The 13,241-nt window shown below is 39.2% G+C and overlaps 1 protein-coding gene across 2 annotated transcripts in view; it reads left to right on the top strand.

Annotated features, from left to right (window-relative positions):
* cacna2d4a (calcium channel, voltage-dependent, alpha 2/delta subunit 4a) overlaps positions 1-13,241 on the top strand; it is a 98,650-nt gene that overhangs the window by 78,385 nt on the left and 7,024 nt on the right. For both annotated transcript variants that reach the window (XM_085386374.1, XM_085386373.1), the window contains 4 exons: positions 3,574-3,635; positions 11,630-11,644; positions 12,106-12,150; positions 12,388-12,450. In XM_085386374.1, coding sequence (XP_085242500.1) covers positions 3,574-3,635; positions 11,630-11,644; positions 12,106-12,150; positions 12,388-12,450 — 185 coding nt within the window. The remainder of the gene's footprint in view (positions 1-3,573; positions 3,636-11,629; positions 11,645-12,105; positions 12,151-12,387; positions 12,451-13,241) is intronic.

Raw genomic sequence — 13,241 nt, forward strand, 5'->3', positions numbered from 1 at the left:
ACACCAGCAATGATCTTAGAGAAGCAATTGTTGGTGCCCATCAATCTGGGAAAGGCTTTAAGGCTGTTTCCAAACAATTTAAAGTCCATCATTCTACAGTGAGGAAAATTATTCACAAGTGGAAACCACTGAGTTTTTCCTGGAGTGGACTTCTCAGCAAATTCACCCCAAGGTCAAACAATGCAATAGTCAGAGAAATTGCAAAAAACCCAAGAGGTACATCTTAGAGTCTACAGGCTGCAGTGTGCATATTAAATCTTAAAGTTCATGACAGAACAATTAGACAAAAACCGAACAAGTTGTTTGGAAATTTGCCAGAAGAAAGCTTCTTCGCTCTGAAAAGTACACGGCAGCATAGGATAAGTTTGCATTGTTGCATTTGAACAAATTACAACACTTCTGGGGCAGACGATACCAAAATGAAGATCCATGTCAATAATGCACAGTACCACGTATGATGAAAACCAAACACATTTGGTTTTTATATCAGCACAATCACCTCATACCAACTATGAAGCACGGTGGTGGAGGGGTGATGATTTGGACTTGATTTGTAATCACAGGACTGACCACCTTGCAGCCATGAACATGAACTGCTCTGTTTACCAAAATATGATATGCTCAAATGTGACACCAATGTGTATAACAGCTTGTGTTAAATTGCACTGTGCAGCAGGAAAATGATTATACTGAATGAGCATACCAGCAAACTTCCAACATTAAAATGTGATCCAGGCTAGCAAGTCTTCCAGCCAGCCTTTCTGCTGATATGACTGATAGTTTTTGGTTTGTTTTTTAACTAGAAATACATTATTAAAGTCAACCTATGTCCTCAGGCTTCCTGTGAGCACTTTTCAGGACCAATCTATCCAATTTTTCTCCTTTGTCTTAACTTCAATGCCCACTAGAGGGCTTTTTAACACTGTAATGTTAACAACATATGTTGTTTGGGATCATTCGGTGAAATAACAGATGCTGTCTCAGACTAACATGTGATCAGTGATTACCTAATAATACTGATGGATTATAATAAGCTGCTTGCACAAAAAAAACCTTTCTGTTTTGAATAGGAGGCAACCTTCATTATCTTGTTTTTTTATGTTTATTGTGTGTTTATATGCATCAAATTTACAAAGATCAATCATTTATCTGCATTGCAATAAAATGAGTCACATTAGGCAAATAAAAACTTAATTCTAGTACTTTATAAATGTTTCAGAGATAAAATAGATGCTTGTAAATTCAGGCCTTTTTTCTGGCCTGTTTTCCTTCTTGTTCGGTCTTTTTACCAGTCATTCACAGTTCACCTCCCTCCATCTCTCATGACTCTGTCTCACCAGTATAATAACCAATTAACTCCAGCTCTTGGTTGCTTAAATTTTTTATTTATTTCTTCATTAATTAATTTCCTGTTTGAAGTGTACTGCGCAGTGATTGGCAGCTTGCGCTAATTGCACCTCACACTTTGTGAGTGTGCAGGATATGCTTCCACACACTCAATCACGCGCGCACACACATTTTCTCTTCCATCCATGCAGGGTCATGCATATCCTTGTGTACACAATTGTATGCAAATCAAACACACATCAAGTGTTGAATACTTGCAAGTTGTGCACACATATTGTGAAAAACACAACCATTCCCGCTTACACTCAGAAACTCGCACACACGGATCAGTGTTGTGATTTTAATTAGATTTAGCCTATCAGCCTCCAACTCAGAAAGGCAAAAGGCAGATTACTGCTGCCCTCTATTATTGCCTTACAACACTTTATCTGAGATTATTGTGGAGGTAGACACTTCAAGGTCACTAGCGCCAGCAGGGAGAGGCGATATGAGAATGGACAGTTTCTGGCAGTTTTTCTTCAAAGGAGAAAACACAGCAGATCACACTTATGTTAGTCTGTAGATTTTAACACCTATGAATATTTTTTAACTTACCCGATATTTTTTTAAACAGCTCCCCAATCAGCTTAGTATTTTTTTAGTGTCTACCTGACTGATTACAGGCTGATTACAGCCGGGACTCTGCATCACGCTTGATTTTCAAGAGATTGGACAAAACCCAGCACATTTCCAGTCACAAAAACGCACACCTGAGGACAGAACACATCGGAGCATTATCCTCATAACATCCTGATCTCGACGAGAACACATAGGTCCTCGGGCATCTGTAATTCATCCCATAATTTGCATTTAACAAGCAAAATTGAAAGAAATATGTTCAGTTCGCTGACCACATCTGCCCCTCCAGGTTGAGACATCCACGTGGCAGAACAGCAGTGCAGCTCGGACAGAAGCTAATTCATCCATGATGCTCACGCTGACTGATTACACAACTCACGCTAATTTCATGCTAATTAAAGTTCTGATGGTAGCGAGGGGAAACAATGGCTACCTGGAAGAGAGACAAATGCATACAAATGTGTAAAATGCAGTATTTGGTTTGTACAGGGCCACAGCTACCACTGAGGACAGCATTTATTTTTTCTTGTCTTTTATAATATTTCCGGGAATGTGGCCTAGAAACAAATAAAACATTTTCTGGGCCACTTTCCCAGAAATAATGATTGATTGATTTTTTGGCATTATTGTTATATGCTGACATACTTTACAATACGCGTACCTACAGTGGCTCTGTAAGGAGGGGTGTGTGTGCAGGCATGTGTGTGTGTTTATCTGTTTTGTGTATTGTGAGCATTGCAAAGGCTTTCCCTAAGTAGCTGTACTGAGCTCGCCGGGAGAAAAACGCTGAGTCTTTGATGCTAATATGAAGTGCCATATCTTCCCTCGCAGAGTGTGTGTTTGTTGCATGTGTGTCGGTGTATACAGTATGTGCGCACTGGGGACTTATGCAATTACAGTTCCTTTTTGCATTAACTGAAATGCTGACAGACATACAGCCCTGAGCTGACAGAAGCAATCACTTTGCCGCCGTGTGTGTGTGTAAGTGCGTGAGTGATACGCACTAATTCTAGGTTTAATGTTTTCTGGCTGTGAGTGCTGTGTTGTAGAGAGAGGCCGGAGACACACACGTGTGCGCTCACATAAACATTCACGATGTCTAAGAATAGGAGGTTCACATGCCTCAGAAGGCCATTTAATGTAAAAGGATTTTCATAAGTTGAGCTCTGAAGGCAGAGCTGATCTGTACAGAAGGTCCTCTTTTACTCCTCCAGCCTCAGAGCTGAGAGATGGTCGTCTCTCACTGAGACATTAATCGGCTCATTAATTTTCTTTATTCCTAAGTGCTAGAACTAAAGTTTCCCCTCCCTTTTCCACTAACGGAGCTGTTATTGCTGCTGAAGCAATCACTGCTTACTGAAAATATTACCGCAGCACTGCCGTCTTTGAGCATCACTAATACAAGTTATATGTTGCTACTAGCCTCACTTGATATTTTGTTACCGCTACCACTTATAAAACTGTTATCAGCCTACTTAATCATAATATTGCTTTTTCCAACCGTCTTCATATCGGAGAGAAGTGATTGTAGCATTATTTATCCAGTCAGTGTTATATTAGACGTTTTATTGCACCTGATTGATGTCTCACTTTCTATCTCTCTCACAGCCATCGGGGTCCAGATGACTCTGGAGGTGATTGAATCCAAATTTTGGGGCATTGCAGCGCAGGTAGGTCCACAGAGTGTCTGTTAGAGCAAGATCTCTCCATAAAACTTTTTATAGTCTTTGTAAAAGTGCTGAAAGATGAAGTTACTGAGATTTACTAAAAAAAAATAGAATGTTAGAATAGAGAACAAGACAGTTTTGGACGCACTCTTAAATAAAACTGACTTGTAGCTACATCGCTGACTGTTATTAACTTTATTCTTTGCTATGAGTTCTTATATAAGTGTGTAGTGTTTGAAAATTAAGCCCTGTAATTACTGTAGTATTGGTTCTTTTTTTTTCCTTATTAGATTTATTATTTCTCTTTGTTTTTTTTCCCCCAGTAAAAGACTGAAGATGCTTTTAGAAAAAACAGCACATACTTCAGCTTGTAAATAATAACTCCATTCCTCTCCTCCAAACAATATCCCCTACTTTATTTCCTTTGGGTTGAACACTGTGAATATCTTTGCATGCACATTTTTCCATTTCTGGTGCAATCCAAAAGAAGATTTGTATTTTGTCAGATTTCAATTTCAATTTTAGCTGAGCGCTGTCGTGAAAGCTTTGTTTTACAATGAGATGAAAAGAGCGCAGCAATTTCTGAGTATTTTTTACCTATCAGGACTTTGCATCCTAAGCTGCTTTTCCAGTTTGAGAAATGCAGTGAGTGAATATAAACCTGATCAATATTCTGCATGAAACGTGGTTGGTAATGAATACACTGTCTGTTCCAGGAGTTTAACCTGTGATTATAGGTTCATTTTCTGCTCCATTAGTTGGTAATTACAGCATTCAAACTTTGTTTCATCCAAAGCTTAATGTAATGTGTTCTGTATCACTGTTACCAATATTAAAGGAGCGCTAACCCTGCCTAAAACATAGGAGTGGAAGAATAAATGCCATCATTAGAGTTGTTTTCATTGCATATCTTGTGTGCTAAAGAGAGATTTTTAGAATCAGCACTGGATTGAGTGACGCAGGGACATCCAAGTGTGTTATTTCCTGGGCTAAATCTGGTCAGCTATTCATTGCCTTTATAAAGCATCCCTTTATGTCCAAATTTGTTTGAAAAGTGAAAGGTCATCTTTTTCAGGCTGTTACAAAGACTTGAATTCATTCATCCACTTTCTTAACCGCTTATCCAACTTAAGGTCGCTGAGGGGCTGGAGCCCGAATGACACTGGGCAAAGCTCCAGTTGGGTGCCAGTCTGGGAGTCATGGGGCTGACATAGACACCAACACAACCAACATTTAACAGTCACCTGCAAACTACACTATTATCCAATACTGAAAATGCATCTTATTTTGTACCTCACATACCTGTGGTTGTTGCCACCTGGAGCATTTATTTATTTCATTTGCCAGAGGGAGACATTATCAGAACAGCTGATTGATATAGGTCGATTGTTTCAAACTGTCAGCGCTTTGCCAGAACTGTGTCCTATAGATTTTCACTGAGTCCTGTCCACAAACGCTTAGCACCTACGATTGTTAGCAAACAAACAGAGCTCTGCTAACATCAGAGATAACCTTTCTTTGTAGTTTCTGCTTGTTTTCTGCATCTTACAGTTCAGATGTTCCACATAGGTTTATCTGACAGACTTGTTTATAATAAAACAGCCCTTCTCTGGATAGATCCCGAGCCCCACCTGAGCTGATTTTTCTAGAGACTATGTGCCCCCAACTTCCAAAACAAACACTTTCCCCAGCAATTTCTAGAAGAAAAGTTCACTCTTACATCTTATGTTCACTCTGATTCTCCTTCAGCAGTATGCTGCTGCCATGCTGTTTCCAGGGACAACCAAGTGTATAGAACTTAAGCTTGTACTGTGTTATTTTGGTTAGTCAATTGCTTGCTTCCTCGTCACATTATGTTGAGCATTACTGATATGAATATTATGGCCTAGCAGGGCCTCCTCCTGAAGTTGCCTGTGTGGGTGTGTCCTACCATCTCTCCTGCCTTAGGTGGCACCTTTTTCTTTTGTACAGCCCACCCTGTAGTTCTGCTGCATGGTTAGTATCCTTTTGAGTTCTTCCACACCTTCAGAAAAATATTTTATTTAGGGAAAACTTTTTTTTTTAATTTGGCCTAACACTTCCTGCAGCAGGTGTTTGATATCTTGGCCCTTGGCCTCGTCGTGTCCCACGGCTGTAAATGACAGCAGTTAAAAAAGCATTAAGGCATCTGGCTAGCCATTAAGTGATGGATAGCTTCCATCGCCGAATACAGCAGGACCCAGGTTTTTGAGTGTGTATGTGTGCACGTGTTTCTGTGTCTGTGGTGTCGTGATGGTGGGATTTTGAAGAAAAGATTGAAGAAAATATTATTCTATATCTGTATATGTGCTTATTAATGGTAATGTGTGTGTGCTGGGCAGACACCATATGCATGGCCATCTGTGTGCAAGTGCGTTGTTATGTCCATATCCATCAGCTATGAACTCATTAGCATTATGTGCAGCAGAGTTGTTATCCACTAGATTTATGATGCATTTACACAAAGTCATTCCTGTTTACTGTGTGAATACTTGATACTGTCATTCCTAAATCTGTATTTTTTCTTTTTTCCTCCTTACTTTTCCACACTTCATTTCTTATCAGCAGTGCCCCTTTTCTTACATCCATTCCTTTCTTATCTCCCATGCTGTCTCCTTTCCTCTAACCTCTCTTTTCCCCCATAAGTAGTTTACATAATCATCTTGTCTTGCTGCCATGTACTAGATCTTTATTTTAGAGAGTTTGTGTCTGTGCGTCTGTGTGTGTGTGTACTTACACTATAGGCTTGTTTTTTCTGTGTATGTTTATGCATGTCCATCCATGCAAACGTGCATGAAATCTTCTCTATAGTCTATTTTAAGTACTCTCCCTGAGGGGTGGAGATACTGTACCTGCTGTAAATCCTAAATGAAAGACTTAGTCTCAGCAGGAAAGATAATCAGTCACATGGCAGCTATAACCTATTTATCTATCTAAAAATACTGCTACCAATGGGTTGTCATATTTATCCTCTGTGTTGGGGCACAGACAGTCAGTGTTAAGAGAAACTATATTGCTTTCCCTCTCATTTGTACACTTCTTCACCATTAGCTTACTCCGAGAGACATACAGTATATGAAGTAAAGGCAACTAATAATTGGATTGCCTTAATTACTGATTAAAATTTGCTTTAGCTTTGTGTTTTTGAGAAATGATTAAGGCAAGAAACTGTGCACAATTATCATGTCAATAGAAGCCACATGAGTGAGGGTCACCCTTTTGTGGCTTACAGTGGGAGCTTGTCTATCTTAAAACCTGATGTATTAGTAAATGAGTTTCATAGTTAGGGAAAAAATAAAGCAAGAGCTAAGATCCTTTTGAAGTCTGTCAGGATCATAATAGGAAGCTCCTTTTACAAAACTCTACTGTGCTCATAACATCCATGGAATTTAAAAGTCATGTGTGTGTTAGATACAGTGAAAAATGCAAATACAGGAAACAGAAAGTGTAAAAATGAAGGATTAAATATGACTAGTAATATATGTCTCATTGCTTTGCTCCGCTGACAGATTATAATATCTACAATGATTAAATCTGAAAAACAGACTTTCATAAAAATACATGATATTAAAAAATACAATGCAAACCCTATAATATAAGGCTCCATGTGTCTCTCACAGCCGACTGCTGCTATATTTTGTCTGACAGCAATTCATGATTAGTGAGGGGTTCTGAGGCGACAGTAATGGGAATCAAAAGATGATAGATTTTGTGCTATTCACACCTTGGCATCCTATTTATCTCATAGAGAACACTCCTGTGTTTCTCTTCCTCTGTTTTTAACTATGTACTTACATTCTATTTCTGTGTTTGTGATCACACTACTCAATAACCATGAAATTATATGCAGGGGTGCAAATAAGTGGTCCGCAGGTGCGCATTCGCTGTCAAAATAAAAGACGTGCACCAGATAAGAAGTTGCAACGCGCGTTTGGGTACATAAGATTTTCTTGAGGAGGACAGACATTTGTTTAGAACTCTTAAAGATGTCGAAGAAGCAAGCTCCTTTAAGCAATTACTTATATTCTGGTGCAGAATATGCCGTGAAAATCCTACTCTAGCAGACAAAAACTATGCCTTTTATATGTACGCAAACGCGCGTTGCAACTTCTTATCTGGTGCACGTCTTTTATTTTGACAGCGAATAAGCACCTGTGGACCACTTATGTGGACCCCGATTATAAAAAATGAAATTAATGTAATAAAACAGGACAACATTTTACTGAGAAAAAAAACGAGAATATATTTTAAGTGAATCTGAAAAAACATCATCGTTTAAGATATGGACATTAAAAAAGGACGTTTTTAAAAGGAGATCTGAAAGAGGATACAGAGTTAGCATTCCTCAGATCTTCAGGTTCCACAGCTGAGGGGGCGGGAAGTAAAGTCCCGGTCACTCTTGGTGACGCACCACAAATTAGGAACCATTACTGTAGTCCTGCCAGAATATCTCAAGCAGCAGGTGTGCACAGGAGTTATCACATAAGAGACGTGGACAGGAGCTACAGCATTTAAGGCTTTAAAAACAAGTAGTAAAATCTCAAAAGCAATTCTAAAACTCACTGGTAGCCAGTGAAGGGCAGTTGGGGTAATGTGGTCACTTCTCTTAGTACCTCAAAAGTCTGGTAGCAGCATTTTAAATCAACTGCAGTCTTCTGATGTTTTGAATGCTGAGATCTGAGTAAAGTGAACTGCAGCAGTCTAGTCTGATAGCGATAAAAGCATGGATGACCTTTTCTGCAGCCTGCAGAAGAAAGAAATTATCTTGTCTTGGCTTGCTGTCTCATTCCAGAAATACACCACTTTTCATAATCTTAGTAAAACACACACACACACACACACACACACACACACACACACACACACACACACACACACACACGTTTTGAGCATTATTAGATAAGATACCCAGACTAGACCAGAGACTAATGATGCTGCTTTTGCTGTGGCGACTGTGGGCAGTTCTACTAATTACCTCTGATTTGGAGTCAGCTACAGAAAATTTATGGAAATCCACTTTTTTTTCTTTCTTATTTGGCGTAGGACAGGAAACAGGAAGCACTAGTGATAAACATAGATGCTCTCAGGGAACTCTCAGGTTAGGTGCCCTTTTCCATTTAGAAATGGATGTGTTGATTTATCAAGGCACACATTCAACAAAGTGCTGGAAACATTCCTAAGAGATTTTAGTCGGCATTGATATTATATAACATCACATAATTACTGCAGGTTTGTCACATGAACATCTATAATAAGAGTCTTTTCCCACTACATCCCAAAGCTGCTCTACTGGACTGAGGTTCAGTCACTGTGGAGACCACCTGAGTACAGTGAAACCATTGCCATGTTCAAGAAAACAGTTTGAAATGATTTGACATTTGGGACATCTTAATAGCTGCTTTCAGCCATTAGAACATGGGCACATTGTAGTCATAAAGACAAGGCAAAAGATGATGGTACAAAGGGGTGTATATACCCCTAGTGTACGACCATTCCAACACTACCCAGCTGAACCATTGATACATGTCAGGATGGACCCATTGTTTCATGTTGTTTTCATCAAAATCCGACCCTACCATCTGAATGTCGCAGCAGAAATTGAGATGAAGCAATGTTCTTGTTCTTAGGTAAAAGGAGTGGCACCCAGTGTGGTTTTCTGCTGCTGTGGCCTAGTTGGTTTAGGGTTGAATGTGTTGTGCATTCAGAGATACTCTTCTACATACTTTTTTTTTTTTAATAGCAGCGGTTATTGGAGGTACTATTGCCTTCCTATCGACTTAAAGCATTGTGACCATTCTCCTCTGACCTCTAACATCAGCAAGTCCTTTTCATCCAGAGAGATGCCACTCCCTGAACAGTTTCACTTTTTGTGCCACTCTCTTTAAGCCCTTGTCATAAACCAGCTGTGTGCAGGCAGGAATAGGACCCAAACGCAAACTCACGGAGATGAAAACGTAGACTCAAAAGAACACAGCTTTATTGCTGGATGAAAACCAATACAAAACTAAACTGGGAAAATTCTAATAAAAATACACTTGGGGAAACACGGAGAGGTACACGCAGCTATGAGGGAGCACACGACACAGAACCGAGGGAGACACTAACATAAATACACAGAAGGATAACGAGAAATGAGAACACACGGGGAACACAGCTGACACGAATAACCATAGCAAGACAGGGAAGGCAAGACTGAACGGAATGAACATGGAAACACGAGACCTGCACAATAAGACAGGAAACAGAGGAACATGATGCAGGAGTGGAGGAGAGGCAGACGAGAGGGAGCGAGGGAACACGAGGGAGAGAGAGACATGACTGGCTGGGGAAACATGATGGAATAAAACAAGGAGGGGAAAGAAGGCACAAGAACTCATACAAACACAGACACACAGAGGGCAACGACACAAGGGGAAATTACTAAATAATCAAGGAACTAAACAGGGACCATAAGAAACTCAAAACAGGATAACCAGGCACTCTGGAAATAAACTTAAGACTAGTAAAGAGAACGTATACATCGATCATAATAGAAAATGACAAAAAACACAGGAAAACTGGAAACACTGGGTCAAATGACCCAGGACCATGACAGCCCTAGAGTTGGTTGTGTGGGGAAATCAGAGTACATCAGAATTTTCTGAACTACTCAGACCAGCCTGTTTGGCACCATCCACCATGCCACATGCAAAGTCATTTAAATTGCTTTTCTTCACTATTCTGATGCTCATTTTAAACTTCAGCAGCTCTTTTTCACCATATATAAATGCCTAAATGAATTGAGTTCCTGACATTGATTGACTGACAACTGTGAAGATGAGATATGATACGTGAACTGTAAATAATTAGAAAAATAAAAAGAGAAGATCAACGCATTATTAACAATTATTGATTGTTTGTTTTGTTTTGTTTTAGCAGAGTTGTAGATGCTGAAAAAATAAGAGTCTCAAGAGCATGTTAGAAATTTCACTCACAGATGAATGTAATAAACATATTTAATGCTTCCCTACAGATTAAGCTTTTCCACCTTGGATGCCTTCTGAAAGCGCATATCTGTCATGCTCACAAATCATGTTAAACTAATGGGCGGTTTTCCACTTAATTTGCCAAGCAAATTAAAGCTGCAAAGAAGATAACTCTTATTGATTTGACTGTCTTTTTCTTCTACTGTCACCACATTTGTATGGTGGTTTTGATCAGTTTTGCTTCATATCTACATTGATTAGCGTGATTCCTGGGACTCATTAGCAAGGTTGTATATTTTCATGATCTGCTTCAGTTAGCAGAAAGAGACAATTCCTTTTCTCGTAAGTGCTGCTCCTCATCAAGCTGTGCCATTTACCCGTAGTGTGTGGGGGAGAAGCATTGTCACTTCTGTCAGTCCACCAAATTGTAGTTTATTTCAGGAGGCGACGATGGGAAGCAGAGAAAAAGACCGACACTTTGCTGTAATGGGATTGAAAAGGATGATAGATGGTCTCATTCACATTTCGACATGCTCTGTTTAGCCTGACCATGAATCCAAAGACACATTGTCCATAGACGCCGAGCCACATATACTGCAGACAACATAAGATCATCAGGAAAACTGTTGGTGTTCATCATCAGTCCACAGACGAAAGAACAGAAGGAAAGTTTCAGACTTTGCTTATGGTTAAAAACTTTTGTATTATGACAAATAGTCTGATTGCAGTGATACAGATCCCTTTTAATGTTTTCTTATAGCACAAACTGATGGGTTTTTTTTATGAGAAAGCATCTAATTGTACACTATTTTCCAAAATTGCTGAAGTTTTACGAGCCTGCTCGAAAACTCATTAAAAAGGAATTTGAAATGTGTGTTCAAGAAAATAATCTGTAGTCTTTTTTTTGTTAGCAAGCTCACAGCAGCAGAAGTAGTCAATCAGCCCACTTGCTATATAATGTAATGCTTGTCATTTCTTTCCACTCTCTTTGTTGCCATCGTTGTGTCTTCCCAGCCAAATGACACAGATGTAAGTATGAATAATTTCTCGCACACTTTTTTTTCCTACTGAACCAAATTTAACGTCCTCAGCACCTGCTAAGCTCTGTGAAATCAGCTTCGCACCTCAGTTAAAACAGATTACACATTCACATCCACACAGTCGGAGACATGCTAACATTACACATGCACAAACTTGCTAACAAGCCACTCAGATCCCATCACAGGTAGACAGCCCATATCTCACAGAAATTAACAATTTCACACCAACACAGACACATTTTTTTTCACATACACATGCACTTGTCGACACTGTCGCACTCTCAAGCCTAACACCCCCACAGCCAAACACAGACAGAGCATGTGTCACTCACACAAACATGCCCTAATCTAAGCTCAGATGTCGATTTGATTAAAGAAAAAAAATCTCTCTAACGTTGGATTATGGTGAAATAATCACACATTTTCCTGTCGTGATTTCTTTACTGTCAGTGCTCAAATGTGGAGGGGATTTGTCCTCTTCGCTGTGACAGCTTAGTGAGTATATCTTGCTTTTGAATGACACTGCCATAAAGTGTATTATCATTATTATTATTATTATTATTATTATAAATATATAAGATTTATTATCTTTTGCTACTATACAAAACTACAAAGGTGAACACTTCATGAATACGTGGTATAAATTATTTAGGTGTCTGTGTTATCTGTGTTCGTGATGTTCGACACAGATGTTTCCTTACATAAGTAATTGGTTCCTCTGTCTCTTACCAGGATATCGAGTGCTATGTGATTGACAATAATGGCTTTGTCCTCATTTCTGAACAGCGCAATGATGTGAGTTCTCACACATGCACTCACAGAATATGGCTGGAGTGCTCCTTAGTCTTTGACTTGATTGTTTGAGGGCCCTTCCACTCTTCAATATTTATTACCTTAAAAGAAAAAAAAGGTGAAAACGGTTAATGTGTTTTTTAACTGTCTTCTCATCCTGTTAACCACTATTAACCAGCCCAACAGAGAAAAATATTTAATTTTTTTTTAACCAAATAGCAGTGACATCCTGGGGCAGTGTACCCTCTTTTTTACTTTTACATATTTACATTTTCAAATATCAACCTTTTCCCACAGTGACTATCAATAATAACTGTAATCAGTGAACTGAGTCAGAGGTAGTGCTGTACTGTAATGTAGTACACCAATTCAGAGGTGCAAGGAACATTTCTCCGCAGACAATTATGCACAATTTCAAAACACATAAAAACACAACATTGTGATCTTTGATGCCTTTTTTCATCTAACGAGCATTTAAAACCAATTATTCTATAGAAGAAGTGAATGTAGTCCACCACTGCATCCACAAATGCACTAGGTGCAGGGATTCCCAAGATAGGCAAGTGGCTCCAGCAGATCTCAGGAACAACATCCAAGATCTCTGTCCAAAAGCGTAGGAACAGCTAAGATGCTGCGCAGGACTCTCAAATTCCCAGGCCTCTGTAGTCTAACAACTCTTGGAAATCATGATCAATATATCTTTTGGACTAAGTAAAAGAGGGACGATCTCAGTTGTTATCAGCACACAATTTAAAAGCTAGCCTCTATGTTGATATTAGGACTATTGTTACACA

Source organism: Rhamphochromis longiceps, linkage group LG17, assembly GCF_057381845.1.
Source record: "Rhamphochromis longiceps isolate RC_006_pf linkage group LG17, R_longiceps_female_GT1.1, whole genome shotgun sequence".
Lineage (NCBI taxonomy): Eukaryota > Metazoa > Chordata > Actinopteri > Cichliformes > Cichlidae > Rhamphochromis > Rhamphochromis longiceps.